This window comes from Bubalus kerabau, chromosome 5 (assembly GCF_029407905.1).
Source record: "Bubalus kerabau isolate K-KA32 ecotype Philippines breed swamp buffalo chromosome 5, PCC_UOA_SB_1v2, whole genome shotgun sequence".
Taxonomy (NCBI): domain Eukaryota; kingdom Metazoa; phylum Chordata; class Mammalia; order Artiodactyla; family Bovidae; genus Bubalus; species Bubalus kerabau.
Genome location: NC_073628.1, coordinates 115,737,773 through 115,753,118, shown reverse-complemented (window position 1 = coordinate 115,753,118; position 15,346 = coordinate 115,737,773). Strand labels below are relative to the sequence as shown.

General features: G+C 41.1%; 1 protein-coding gene across 14 annotated transcripts in view; it reads right to left on the bottom strand.

Annotated features, from left to right (window-relative positions):
• Positions 1–12,343, bottom strand: part of TDRD5 (tudor domain containing 5) — an 87,457-nt gene extending 75,114 nt beyond the window's left edge. Inside the window, exons 1-4 of one of the 14 annotated variants that reach the window (XM_055582817.1) lie at positions 11,637–12,343; positions 6,169–6,405; positions 5,140–5,547; positions 3,067–3,260 (exon numbers count right to left, since the gene is read on the bottom strand). In XM_055582817.1, coding sequence (XP_055438792.1) covers positions 3,067–3,260; positions 5,140–5,547; positions 6,169–6,405; positions 11,637–11,895 — 1,098 coding nt within the window. In that variant the 5' untranslated portion in view covers positions 11,896–12,343. The other 13 variants (XM_055582829.1, XM_055582825.1, XM_055582822.1 and 10 more) reach the window with 13 other exon arrangements.
• Positions 12,344–15,346: the final 3,003 nt, after the last annotated feature.

The window sequence follows — 15,346 nt, the reverse complement described above, 5'->3', positions numbered from 1 at the left end:
TCAAAGTGAAGTTGCTCAGTCGTGTCCAACTCTTAGCGACCCCATGGACTGCAGCCCACCAGGCTCCTCTGTCCATGAGATTTTCCAGGCAAGAGTACTGGAGTGGGGTGCCATTGCTTCTCCTAGACAATAACATTAGAGAACATCAAGATGACCTTGGGTATGACAATGACTTTTTAGATACAACACCAAAGATATGATCTATTAAAAAAAATAACTGACAAGCTGGACTTCATTAAAATAAAAAGCTTCTGCTCTAAGACAGAATATAAAGACAGTGAAAAGAAAAGTCACAAACTGCAAAAAAAAAAAAAAAAAAAAGAAATTACATAAGATATATCTGATGAAGACTTGTCAAACAAAATATACAAAGAACCATTAAAACTCAACAATAAGAAAACAAACAACCTAATTAAAAACAGGGCAAAATATCTGAATAGACATTTCACCACAGAAGATATACAGATAGCAAAGTAAGCATATTAAAAGATGTTCAACATAATGTCATTAGAGAAATGTAAATTAAAACAACAGTGAGGTATCACCATACAGCTAGTGTATATCAGTTGTTCAGTCGTGTCCAACTCTTTGCAATCCCATAGACTGCAGACCACCAAGCTCCTCTGTCCATGGGATTCTCCAGGGAAGAATACTGGAGTGGGTCGCCATTTCCTTCTCCAATACAGCTAGTAGAATGATCAAAATCCAAAACATTGACAACACCAAATGCTGATGGGGACATGGAGCAACAGGAACTCTCACACTGGTGGGAATGCAAGATGATATAGCCACTTCGGAAGACAGTTTGGCAGTTCCTTGTAAAATTAAACTAAACTCTCATCATATAATCAAGCCATCAGGCTCTTTGGTATTAACAAAAAGGAGCTGAAAATTTATGTCTACACACAAAACTGCACACAGACTGTTTACAGCAGCTTTATTCATAACCAAAACCTGAAAGCAAACAAGATGTTAAAACTCAAGCTGTACATTTTCAATGGATAGATTTTACTATATGTAAATTAAGTTACTAAAGCTAATTTTTTTAAAGTTATAGAAAAAAGGACTTTTTATTATTTTTTATTTTTTTTTATTGGGGTATAGCAAATTAACAATGTTGTGATAGTTTCCGGTGAACAGTGAAGGACTCAGTTATACACATTACATGTATCCATTGTCCCCCAAACTCCCCTTCCATCCAGGCTGCCGCATAACATTAAAATAGTTTCATACGCTATGCAGTGGGACCTTGTTGGCGATCTATTTTCAATATAGCAGTGTGTACATGCCCATTCCAAATTCCCTAAGTATCCTTTACCCCATTCTCCCCTCCTGGCAACCATAAGCTCAGTCTGTGAGTCTGTTTCTGTCCTGTAATAAGTTCATTTGTATCATTTCTTTTTAGATTCCACATATAAAGGATGTCATACAATACTTCTCTGACTTACTTTACTCAATATGACACTCTCTATATCCATACATGTTGCTGCAAATGACATTATTTCATTTTTTCTAATGGCTGAGTGTCATTCCATTGTATACATGACAAAAATTCAGCACCCATTTATAGAAAGAAACTTTTCAGAAAGTGGGCACAGAGGGAACATACCTCAACATAATACAAGCCATATATGACAAACCTACAGTTAACATTATAGTTAATGGTGAAAAGCTGAAAGCATTCCCTCTAAGATCAGGAACAAGACCAGGATGTCAACTCTTACCACATTTAGTCAACATAGTTTTGGAAGTCCTAGTTACGGCAATCAGAGAAGAAAAAGAAGTAAAGGGAATCCAAACTGGGGAAGAAGAAGTTAAATGGTCACTGTTTGCAGATGACATGATACTATACATAGAAGATACTAAAGATCTACCAGAAAACTACTAGAACTCATCAATGAATTTGGTAAAGTTGCAGGTTACAAAATTAATACACAGAAATCTATTGCATTTCTATATACTAAAAACAAAAGATCACAAAAAGAAATTCAAGAAACAATTCCATTGACCACTGCATGAAAAAGAGTAAAATACCTAGGAATAAACCTACCTAAGGAGACAAAAGATCTGTACTCCAAAAACTATTAAGATACTGATGAAAGAAATAAAAGATGATACACACAAGTGGAAAGATACACCACATTCATGGATTGCAAGAATCAATATTGTCAAAATGACTGTAATGCCCAAGGCAATCTACAGATTCAATGTAATCCCTATCAAATTACCAATGGCATTTTCCACAGAACTAGAACCAAAAAAAATCTCAAAATGTGCATGGAGACACAAAAGACCCCCAAATAGCCAAAGCAATCTTGAGAAAGAAAAATGTAGCTGGAAGAATCAGGCTCCCTGACTTCAGCCTATACTACAAAGCTACAGTCATCAAAACAGTATGATACTGGCACAAGAATATTAATAGAAATATAGCTCAATGGAACAGGATAGAAAACCCAGAAATAAGCCCATTCAACTGTGGTTAATTAATCTATGACAAAAGAGGCAAGACTATACAATGCTGGAAAGACAGTCTCTTCAACAAATGGTGCTAGGAAAACTTTACATGTAAAAGTTACATGTAGAAATAAGGCACTTTTATGTCTTTAATTTCCATGACTTTATTTTGAGCTCTACTTGTTCATCTTGCAAACTTCACTGGGTTTTTGTTGGTTCTAGTCTAATAGTTTTTACTCAAAGTCCTTCAGCATGACAGTCACATTACCAGGACTGCAGTGTCAGGGCCAGCATTCAGGTGAAGATACTCATGAGGTAAGTTACAAATATGCTTCTATAACTTTGATGAGAAGATGGAACTAGAGATACAGATTTGGGAATCATCTGCAGAAAACAGTAGAAACCAAGGAGTTGATAAAATTGTACTCTTTTCTCACTGCCAGGTCTTACTTCTTACTAAACCACAAAGCCACAGAAAATGCTTAAGTTAAATCTGAAATAAGTGAATGACTTGAATTTCAAAAGGGCAATTTTTCCATGAGAGTTAAGTAATAACCACTAAATTTACAGACAGTTTTGGTGTATTTACAGCGCCAAACTCAGACATCTTACCTGGTTTAATTTTTCACTGTGATTCAGCCTTGAAGTCTCCATTACATTTGATCTAGAATTCCTTTCCATGCCCAGTATTTGCTTTGGTGGTTCCATGTTTGAAGTGGGTTGTGAAAAGCATGCCTTTGCTACTGGGAAGCCTATGGGATATGACCCTTGTTGCTTCATTCTAAAAGGTTGAGTGAAAATCTTACCTTTTGTGAATAAAAGAAAAGGAGAGAAAAATTATCACTACCAATTTCTAGTTTATCTTCTAGTGGCTATATATAGAGGTTAGGCCCTTAGAACTAAAGAGTCAGCTTGCATTTTCATAGTATGCCAATAAACTTTACATACAATGGAAATGATTAGTCATCTACAGAACAAAACCAAGAGATAATAAGGTGTTACTGAAAGACTGGGGGTTTCTAAAACTCTACTTAAGGACACCTGAAAATCATTACAAAGAGGCAACACTCAATAGGTAAAAATCAAAAAAGCTGTATCTTGTTTAGGAGACCATTAAGTCTTCAAATAAAGAATCTGCTTGAATTATGCTTTTCAAACTGGATAACCATCTAGTGGTTATGAGGGGAGAGGTGGAGAATGAAAAGCTACAGAATAAAGGGTATTATCCTAGAGTTTAGATTCTTTTCTTCAAGATTAGTAGGTAGGGAAACACCACAGGAGAAAGGTATATTGTTAAAAAACATGAAGGCCTAGCAAGGCCTAGCTCTTTCTTTACCCTAAAATCAAGCTGACAAGAGAAAAAAATTACTTCCAAGATATCCTGATGAGGAATAACAGACTATGGGTGGAGAAAATCAACAATTCAATCACTGGGAAGGAATATCCACCCTCTACAATTCATTAAATTGTCAAACTGCTTTATACAACTCAAATTCATATAAGTTGAATAGCATGAGTTACTCTCCCAAAGTTTAAGCACCTCACGAATACTGACACAGGGAGTCCCCAGGTGGCCTAGTGGTTAGGATTCAGCAGTTTTCACAGCTGTGGTCTGGGTTCCATCCCTGGTCATGGAACAGAGATCCCACAAGTGGCATGGGACAGCCAAAAAATTTTCAAAAAAAGAATACTGATGCCGTTGAGGTTTAGACACAAAACACTCAGTGGCCCCCATAGTCTTCCTTGATTAGAACCTGTAAACCCCCTACCATATCCTTGTCAAATTACACTTCCCATCACAATTTAAATATTGGTTTATAAATTCATGATAGTCTCATAATTTTTATATATTAATCTAAAAACACAGATTTTGAGAAAAAGAAAAATCACTGAAATGGGCATAGAGTTCCCCCAATAGGCAGTGAATGGATTCTATACTGTCAAGGGTCTAGAGAGACATTATATCAATAATCATATTAGTCTTCTGAGCCTTTAAGAGAGACAGTAATTGGGTACGCAAAGCACTGAATGAGCAGTAATAAGAGTTCAGTACCTAACTTTAGCTGTACCACTTTTCTAGCCATGAAATTTTTGAAAAGTCATTCAACTTTCTTGAGTTTTAGCTTTCTGATCTGTAAGACAGTTACTCACCCAACCTGTCTATAGTATGAGAATCCAAGGTAAAATGCTATACAAATATGGTGGTTATCATTATACTACATAAATTAATACAATGCCTGCTAGGGTATCAAAGATTCAGTGATAGCCAAGATCAGATAGCAAATGCCACAGACCAGTATAATTTTTTAAAACTTTTAATTTTCTATACTGTATCTTCTTTACCTGAACACACATAACTGATGTTCATCTACAGCACTCCAGAGAGAGCTGATCTTATGTTTTCATAATAGTAGCCAGGCACTTTACAGATCTTGTCTCATTTAATCCTCAGTATGACTCCAAGAGCCAAGTATAATTATTCCTATTATAGAGATGAGGGGACTAAAGGCTTAGCCATTTTAAGCAACTCGCCTGAGATAACACGGCTATCAAGTGGTAGAGCCACAATTCAACTTCAACAAACTAATGGAGCTTAGCCATTGCATGTATACATATATACACATATGTACAACAGCTCCAAAATTTGCTCATCTGCAGTATGGTTACTTGTGCTAATGTGCTTACCTGCAGGCCATCCTCTCTGCTTTTCCTCTGATACACTCTTCTTCAGCGTCAACAAAGAACCTGCTCTGGTCTGCTCCACAGAAATAACATCTGAAGCAGCATTCAGCACTTCGAACATAGAGAGGAAGCCATACTGCACATACTGGAATGATCGTCCAAATCGATTGGCAAATGCATTTTCAAAATCAGAAAGGAGAACAGGAGATAACGCCAAGAGGTCTTTCAACTCACTCTTCACAACAGCTGGAAGAATAGGGGGCACCCTTCCTCGGTAAGGTACTCGCCGGCGAGAGCTGGGACCAGAGCAAACACTGGCCCTTCCCTTCTGCACAGAGTTTCGAACCTTATGGTTGCTCTTCTGTTTTGCAACTAAATTTGCTATTCCTTTGGTGGACTCATCTGGGATGGCTAAGAAGGTGTGAAGAAAAAAAAAAAAAAAGAAATCATATTTAGGTGAAAACTGACTCCCTTCTTCATTCTTTGCACCTGTGGTTATATAATTTTTTGCTCTCCAAGGAGCTTTGTATCTAGGTGGCACGATAAACATGAATCCCTGGTTATTCCATTTCTTGCATTTTAGACAACAGCTTGTTAGCTTCTCTACTGGAGTACGGAGAACAGTGGAACCCAACTGGTTAACACTCCTACTAATTAACTCCTGAAAGATCTGAAACTCTAGAGATGAACAATAAACTTCCCTACAATGATGTTTTTGTGCTTCATGAAATTTAAAACAAGATTCCATAATTAAAAACTCCCCTTGTTTAAGTTTCTCCTGACATAAGATGTTAAAACATGAAATCATATGCAAAACGTAGTTTTTGTGAAAGCACAGCATTCTGGGGAGGGTTTCCTGATTGTGCGAAAGATCTAACTCTGCCCACAACCTCAAAGGTGCCTAGGATTTCTCTTCTCCCTCAAGAAAGTAAAATCCCCTGCCTGGAATGCAGGATACTTGCAGAGCTAGAGCAAATCTTTACCAAGTAATTATTATTACAAAGTTCATAGACCTCCAAATCTTAAACCTACCTTTCAGTATTACAGTACCATCCCCACAGGGGCAGACACTGACAACATCAGGCATATCCAACACCAGCTCCATTGTGGACCGATACCCAAGGATTCGGAGCGGTAAATGGTTGCCAACCATCAAAAGGTACTCCTTTTCCAACTGCTGTGGGGTCAAACCATCTTTGGTGGAAATGAGAAGTGACCTTATTTCCTTCCTCAGGCATTCCTGTATACGCTCTTGTTCAGACATTGCACCTACAAGATTTAAGACAGAATCGTTGCTCATGAAGAAAAGCAGGCAAACCCAAGAGGAAAAATAATAATAAAAAGTTTAAAATGGCCCAAAGTGGAATATAAACAACTGAGACGCGCATTTTAAAGGTATACGAGGCAGAAACAATACCACGAGGGTGCTCTGAAACTTGGGTTTGGGAAAGCTCCTACAGAATTCAAAGTCTAAATCCCAATCTGTGATGATTAACCCAAGTGTGCCTCAAGAAATCCCTGCCGCGACCTAACGTGTGAAAAGTTTAAGTTCCTGGCTCGTTTTTTTGGTGAAGCCTTAACTCTGCTTGTCCCGGATCTCCCTCTACACTGTCGACTTCATATCAGAGACTCTCTCGCCCACTCTTCCGGAACCAGGACTGGGAAGGAGGCAAACGCAGCACGCCTTCCTCCGCAGCGCGAGCACTGGGCTCCGCGGAATCACGCTCAGACGGCAAACTTTCTCCAGAGCCCAAACCTACGGAGAGGCTCCCCCGCGTTGTCTTCCAAGTCAACCACCTTGTCGTTGCCCGCCCTCTCCCAACTGTGCTCGGCTTGGGCGCGGGGTGTTGACCCCTCCCAACCCTACCTCCCAAAGTCTCTCAAGGGGACTGCCCACGGCCCTGGGTAAAAGAGGTAGTGGGGCGGGAAGCAGGCGGAGCACCCTTCAGCTGCCCGACCCTGCCCGGCCGCCCCTCACCCTGGCGCTGCCGCTGCCGTTGCGGGCCTGGCAACGTCAAAGGTGCACACGAACTAGCAGCCACAGACCCGCAGCTGTGAGGCGGCCTGCGCGCCTGCGCACTAGTGCCTGAGGGCCCGCGAGGTGCGCTCCGGGCGCCGCGTTCCGGCCCCGAGGGCTCACGGCCGGTGGGACGGTTAGGTAGGACTGGTGGCTCCGGGATCTGGCCTGGGTTCGGTCCCAGTCCTGGGGCCGCCTAGGTCACCTCCCAGGCAGCTTCTGGGATGGCCGGCGCCTACTTCTTGCGACGTGCTTGGGAGGCACGAGGTGAGGCAGCGCGCACAAGAACCCCTCCAAACACCTCTAGGCCGGAGTTGGAGGAGGCTGTGAGGTTCTTAGCCTAGGTGTGCCTCTCAATCGCCCGTGGAGCTTCTTTAAGTGAAAAAGATGCTCGGGTCTGATCAGCAGATACTCTGATTCTAGCAGGTCTGGGTCTATTAGAGGAAACTTCAGGCAATTCTGATCCTTGCTGGAGAAGCGCTCCTGAGCTAGATAGATGCAGCTCCCAGCAGAGCGGAATGGGTGGGGCAACGAGGGCTTCCTGAATGAGTGGAGAACTTCACTGGAGATAAAAGCGCTGGGAAACTAAAGAAGAAGATGTATTTGAGGAAATAACCTGGGGTGTATTTTACTGGATAGGTGGAATAAGCCAGATGAATAAGGGCCTTGAAAACCAGATAATGGTAGTTTAAGAGGTATAGACTAGAAAGGCAGAGTATGAAGACTTTTACCTTAAAATATACAATCTAATTAAAGGAACAAGAAAACCAAAAGATAACCGAGGATGAGTCAAGAAAGAAACCAGAGCACACACATCTACTTTGACCTAAAATCCCACGACATTAAGACAAAAGCTCCATCAATGAACCAAGAATACTGAGTAATCTCAGAAATACAGAAAAGATTTGTGGGCTGGTTTATAGCAAAACGGACAGGGCTAAATAGCAAATTAACTAAAAGGAAAGTGATGAAACATGAAGAATGGATCCAGCTGGACACTACTCCAACATCTGAATGACAGGTATTACACAAACAACAGAATGGTGGCGAGGGTTGGAGATTTGGAAAAAAGAAAATGTCTCAGATTTGGAGAAAATCACAACTTTTCAGATTAAATGGTTCCACTGAGTCCTTAGGATGACTAATAAACTTAAGATCCCATTCTAGACAACATCCAGAAGAAAGAGAAGAGCTTTTATATAGAAATAGGTTACCTAGAAAGCAATGGAAATTATATTGCCATTGGATTTCTCAATGGAGCAATGTCTTTAAAGCTGAAACTGAAATCCTTACCCCAGCCAAATCAGCATTTAAATGGAACACCTGAAAATTTACCATCTCACTAAACAACCTGAGAGCAAAATGAACAAAGAATTGAAAAACCATATCCCTGATTTTCACCGTTATCTACAATAATAGGTAACATATGGTGCACTTACTACATGCTCTGAACGTAGATTATCAAATTTTAACAATCTGAAAAAGTACAATTATGATCCCCACTTTAAACTGAAGAAACTGACAGAAATGAACAAGGGTATAAAAAAGTGATAGGCAATAAAAACAAAACTCTTGATCGAATCTAGAAAGTTATTGGTGCATAATGTGAAAATAAGAGATTTTTACCAAGATATTCTGGAGCTAAATCTCAGATCAATAACTGCAACCTGAAAGTCAGGGGCTGAGTTGCTTCAATAAGGGGACCCCATCTGGAAGAGTTAAGCTACACTTGAAGTCATCACTTGCTTGGGTTTATAATGGACTGTCATTCTCTGAAAACTGTCAGACTTATGTAGTGGCTAAACTGGAATGAGGTGGGAACCATCACCTTAGCATCTTTCTTGCCTTTGATGGAGACACTCTGCAGGTATGTAGTAATGCTTTTGATGTACTATTTTGGCACTTGACTTGGCATTTTCTACCAGAATAGCCCTTACTCAGTGAGTGAATGTACCCATGTAAGAATTCTGTCAGTTGCTAAGATTACCTACTCCAGCTATTCACTTGGCAAGTAGGGTACTAACCACAGGATGAATTCACAGTCCTACTAGCCCTGCCCAAAGGTGAACTTGGACCAGAATTTAATTCCTTTATCACCTAACCCCTATATTCTCAGAATGTTGATAGCACACAGTGATATTCGTGTTCTTTTGAAATTAGTGACAGTTACTAAGAAGTTCGAGTTCCTCCTGTTTTCCAGAACATTTATCCATAAGGGGTTCCAAGGCCTTTGGTGAAAGGCTAGAGAAAAGGTTTGCAGTACTTAGGTACAGTGTTTCAGCAGCATCCTTCTTTAAGAATATTTAGGCTACACTCCTGGGATCTGATTTAGTTCTTGGAACAGAACTGACAAGTCATGTTTCTCAGAGTCCTCTGTTCCCCAGACCTAGAACTGTGTTTTGTTGGTTTGTTTGCTTTTGTAATTACACAAATCAAAAAGACTTGGTGAGTTGTTTGTTGATTTCATCCCTGGGACCCTACAATTAATTACCACAACCAGACAACTCTGTGAGTCAGACCAATGTGTTTTCCATCCTGCCTATTATGATGACCAGAGCGCACTTTTCTTCTATTAATTGTCTCCACCTGGTCTCCTCCCATCCCCTGCCTGTATCTGGGAGTATATTTCCATTGCAGCTGCTCCTACTAGCATTCCTACCTTAGAAAACAGCCAATAACGAGTTTTGTGTGGTGGTGTGTGTATGTGTGTTTTAAGCTTCTGAAGCTTTAATATATGCCCCATGACAAGTATGAGAGAATCTTTTGAAAACACTGTCCGTGAAGGAGGAGGTGAGTTAGAAGCTCATGATAGAACTTGGGCAGCATTCCAACCTCCCAAAGTTTAACATTATGCCCAGCTTGGGGCCATTTGATGTCTGTTCAATTCTATTCCTCACAGCAATTACGCTAAACCTTTGCTATCCCTATTAAACTTTTTTACATATTCCTGCCTCACCACTAGAAAATGACTTGGCTCTGACTCCCAAAGACACACACAGAGAGAGGGAGAGACAGAGAAAGAAATACTTTCTTTCTGACATCCTCCAGCCATTCCTTCTTGGCCAAATCCTTGAATAAACAGTCCACGCTCACTATTCCCCACTTTTTCATCCACCATTCCCTACTCAATCCTAAGCACTCAGTCTGCTACTCTGAACATCTTAGTTTTATCAAAACCACCAATGACAAATCTGACAAATCGTAAGAACTTTTCAATCTTTCCATGGTAGGTGACTGCTTCCTCTCTGTGTCCCCTCCCTTTCTGAAAATCTCTCCTCTCTGGGTGTCTATAATGCTGCTTCTTTGAGCTTGGCACCTAGATTTCTGCCCTTATTTCCTATTTCTGTTTTTTCATTAAATGTCCACACCTACCAGGGTCTGTCCTTGGCTTCTCCTTTTCAGTCTTCCCCCTCTTTCTCAGTGACCTTTTTCACTCTCACACGTTCAGCTTTGACTCATGCCTTCCAAAGCGCATATTCATTCAAATCACACAGATTTTCTAGTTCCTACCATGTGCCAGGCACTACTAAAATATGAAACTACAAGAGCAAGACAAAGTTCTGTTCTCCTGGACCTAACTAAGGACAAACAAAAAGCAGATAAATATATAAAACGTCAAGTAATGATAACTTAAGAAAAATAAACCAGGGTAAGCTGGAGTGAGAAGGGGCTGCTTTAAACAGAGTATTTAGAAAACACTTTGTTTAACCTCTAAGCTAGGGATTCCTGACTTGTGGTTCCAGAGCATCAAAACAATCTAGAAACTTATTACAAATCATCAGACCCCACCCCCGACTTGCTCAACTAGAACCTGGGGAAGGGGCAGGAAGAGCCCAACAACGCAGTTTAATTACCCTCCAGGTGATTCTGTGCTGTGCTTAGACGCTCAGTTGAATCCGACTTTTTGTGACCCCATGAATTAGAGCCCACCAGGCTCCTTCTGCCATGGGGATTCTCCAGGCAAGAATACCGGAGTGGGTTGCCATGCCCTCCTCCAGGGGATCTTCCCAACCCAGGAATGGGTTCCCAGGAACCTAAGTCTCCCGCATTGCAGGCGGATTCTTTACCGTCTGAGTCATCAGGGAAGCCCAAGAACACTGGAGTGGGTAGCCTATCCTCTCTCCAGGGGATCTTCCCGACCCAGGTTATGGGACAGGGGTCTCCTGTATTACAAGTAGATTCTTTACCAGCTGAGCTACCAGGGAAGCGCCGAAGTGATTCTGATGGCGGCAGTGAGAACTGCAGTTCCTACCCTACCCCCACCCCGATTCATTGTCCTGAATAGATTACTGGTGTGCGGTCTATCGGATTGATTTTCTCAGCCCGTAAGGGTAGCTTGAGGGTTGGGGGGAGGGGGGGGGAGGAGATGCTGGGGACCCCTCTGGTCAAAAGACTCCACCCAGACTTTTCAGAAGGCGACCAAGTGGGGTCAGCTGGCATGCTCACAGGCCTCCAGGAAGCAAGGTAAGAGCCAGACACTCACTGAATCTGCTGCAAGAAGCTGGGTGCCGCCAGTTTTCTGAGTTCAGGAGCGCCAGACGAAGCGCGGATGAACGTCCCTTCCGGTGCGCAAGGAGGCTGCGCAGCGAAAAGCTAGGCCCACGAAGGGCCGGGAGCGAGGTGGGGGTTCCTGCGCCGCGGGCGTCAGCCCTTGCGGCCAATTCCATGCCTGAAGTTTTATCTTTATTTTGAAATACTGGTTTGGAAAAAGTTTGGTTGAATTTGAAATCCACTTGTACCATACTCCGAAAGAAGAGAAACCATTACAATGAGCCTGCCCACTGCAACTGGAAAGCAGCCAGGGATCGCTGCAACTAGAGAAAGCCTGTAGGCAGCCACCAAGGTCCAGCACAGCCATAAATAAATCTTTTTTAAAAATTGTGTGAACACATTTCTCATCCATGGTAACAAAAAATATTTAAAGCTTATCAAAAACCCTTGATTAGGAATTTCATGTAGTCGTTTGATCTGCTGGAAGGCCCAGTTCTTGAAGCCCTCTGAGAATCACCTGCCCACCTCTTAATATGGCTTAAATTAGGTTTTCTCTGACTTTACTCAGGATTACTTGTCCCCTCCTTTGGGTCCTCATGGTAACATAGATATCTGTGGTTCTCAACCAGGAGCAATTTTGTCCCTTTGGGACACTTGACAATGTCGCAGGATTGGTACTACTGGCATCTTGTGGTGGGTAGAGGACAGAGATGCTGCTAAAGATCTTGCATAGGAAAGTCCCCTGCAACAATTATCTGGTCCAAAAGGTCAACAGCGCTGAGGCGGAGAAACCCTGCTGTAGATCCTTCTGTCATAACATACACACTTTATCACACCTGTATGTTTACATATATTTCTCCCCATTAGACTCTATTTCTCAAGAACATGGCTTAGCTTTACATTCTCAGAGGTGAGCAATGCTAAACATTCGGTAAGCGCTCACTATGTATCTGTGAAGTGAATTCATGAGAGAAAAGTCCAGGCAGTCTTACCTACACCTAACAAGTAGACAACTGCCTCTCCAGGCAAAGAAGGCCAGAACTTGAAACACTTGAGAGCAGAGTAATTAGGGGAAGTGGGTCTAACAGAGATGCCTGCAGTTATTTACCAACTGCTCAACCTATAAAGGTAAAAATCTCTTGAGTCTTCTATCCCCTCACCCCCACCACCCCCTTCATAACTCCATGCAGTCACTAAATTCTGCTATTTCTCTACCTCAGAAATAAATTTCCTGACTCTAAGCCATCCCCACTGCCAAAGCCAGCTCTCATCAGCATCGCTTTCCTAGACCACTACTGTGCCCTCCTGGTTGGTTTCTCTGCCACCTACAAATTGACAAAGTTAAATTTAAGTCCCTGTAGTTTCTTCCAGCTTTAAAATATTTGCAATTTTATCTAGTGATAATGAATTCCAACTTTTCCATTAAATAAGATGTATAAATATTCACTCTTAATTATAGATATAACATTTCAAGCTGCTAAATAAGAATAAGTATATTAACTTAGAAAGCCTTGAAATCTTTCATGACCTTTGTCTTAGAAACAAACTCAAAGCCAGCAAGTTTAATTGGTCCTCTCCCTCTCCTGATAACTCCATTCCCACAGAGGTCAGACTCATAACAAACCCAAACAAGGGCTAATGTATTAAGAGATAAAGCTGTGCACATATAATATTTTCAGCAAAGGGATGACTGACACACTTTCAATTAAAAAGGAATCTAAAAGAAAACAGCATCATCATTTTAAGAAGAGATGAGGCCAGCCAGCTAGAGACTAGTGCTGCTACCTCAGCACTCAGCTGTTGACTTTTTTAACATGGAATGTTACCCCCTTTCTCAAATATTGTCATTGTCATTCATAATCCAAAGAGCCTTGTGATATAAGCAGATGCTTGTGTTACTGTTATAAATGGATATAGAAAATGAAGTAGTGATTATATAACAGCAGAGGAGACTGAGAACAAGTACCCAACATGGGCTGCAACAATCAAATATGGCTTTTTCTCATCAATTTTTCTCCTACAAGAAATCTTATTGGGGGAGAAGGTACAGCTTTGAGAATGTAACTTGGCCAGATATCCTGCCAATTCTTGGTTCAAAAATTGAGGTACAATTTTAGTTTAAGAGTCTACAGCTAGGACTCTAGGTCAAATTAATACATAACAGAATCAAAAGATGAGAAAAAATTAATAAATGCTACAGTTTCATGCTTTTCCAAATAGGAAAATCTTTAAAGATGATAAACTAGCTATGTTTAATAGCAACTATTAATTTGTAATGAATACTAAATAATCATATTTTCCCCCCTTTGGGCCAAATGCAACTTCAAAAATTTTTTCAGTATACTGTTATGGGGAAAAAATACTGAGTCAGGCACTTGAAAAGAAACATTTACCCTCCCTACGTAGTCCACACAATAATCAGGTTTAGACAGTAAAAAATAAATCTATTTGACTTTTTTACAAATCTTTTAATTATATTCCCAGTGACCTAACTCAGAATATATGGAAGAAAATAATGGAATGGTTTTTCCAGAGTCAATTTAAGTTACTTCAGAAACTGCAGTCCTTGCTTTGGAAACATGGAGTCTTACCCACTTACCAGGAAAGTCTCCCAGTCCTCATTCTTTAATAAAGTTTTTGAGAAAGAAAAAAAGCTATCACTATGTGAACTCAATAAACATTGGAAAATTAAAACTAAGTGATCATTATCTCTACCATACTGTAATGAACTATTTGAGTAGAATCATAAATCTTGAGTTTGGTTATCCAGACCAACCTCCTATTCAGTGAGAAATTATTAATAGAGAATAAAAGAGAAATAGATCCATTCAATGTTTCAAATTCCTCAAATGCAGGTGGGGCAGCTACCCCAGGGTACTGCCAGGGTACTGCTGAGTGGAGATGGCCAGTAAGGCTTAAGAAAGCAAAACTCTTGCCTTCATGAAGGAAGAATGGGAACAGGGTTTAGCCAAAAACAAAAGTAGCCCTTTCCCTAAAAAAGTTAAATCAGATCCCTGCTCTTCTGATTTTTCAAGAAGCAACATCAGCAGGCTTAAGCATTAGTAAAATAATAAATTAGTAAAAAAGAAATATAAATATGAGAGCATGTGTGAGTGTAAGTAGAGGTCTGGGAGAATTTTCCTCACCCCCACCCACTCCCACACCCACTTCGCCCCTTTTAAAATGTGAATCTTCCCAGGAGTAGTCAGCCAACACCTTTACCTGTGAATTTCGGCAGAAAGAGTAGGGCCAGGACATAAAGTAAATTAGGAGAGGAAAGATAGCCTTGAGAAGATCTTAAGGGAGAGGTGGGGGGAGGGGTGGTGCTTGCAGAGAAGTTTCTAATTTTACCTTAAAGTTACCCTCATTGGACAACCTTTTCTGTCCCTTAATCTCTCTAGCCTTACGCGGGGACCACATATTCTAATTCATACAATATTAACAAATCATAAAGCAAAGTGCCATCACACCTTCAGCAGTTTGCGGGCCTGCGTGATATTTCAGTTCAAATGTTCGTCTCTAGAAACACATTTTAAAACGTTTTAACCTGGCACACGGGCTCTCACACAAACTCACTGCTGAAGATGGCACCGAGTCTCAAGGGCGGCGCGCCCGGACCCCGGCTCCTCTGAGAAACAGCTGTCGGGTTTCACCTTGAGCAGAGCCCCGCCCGCACACCTCTGGGGTCCCGCCCCCGCTCAT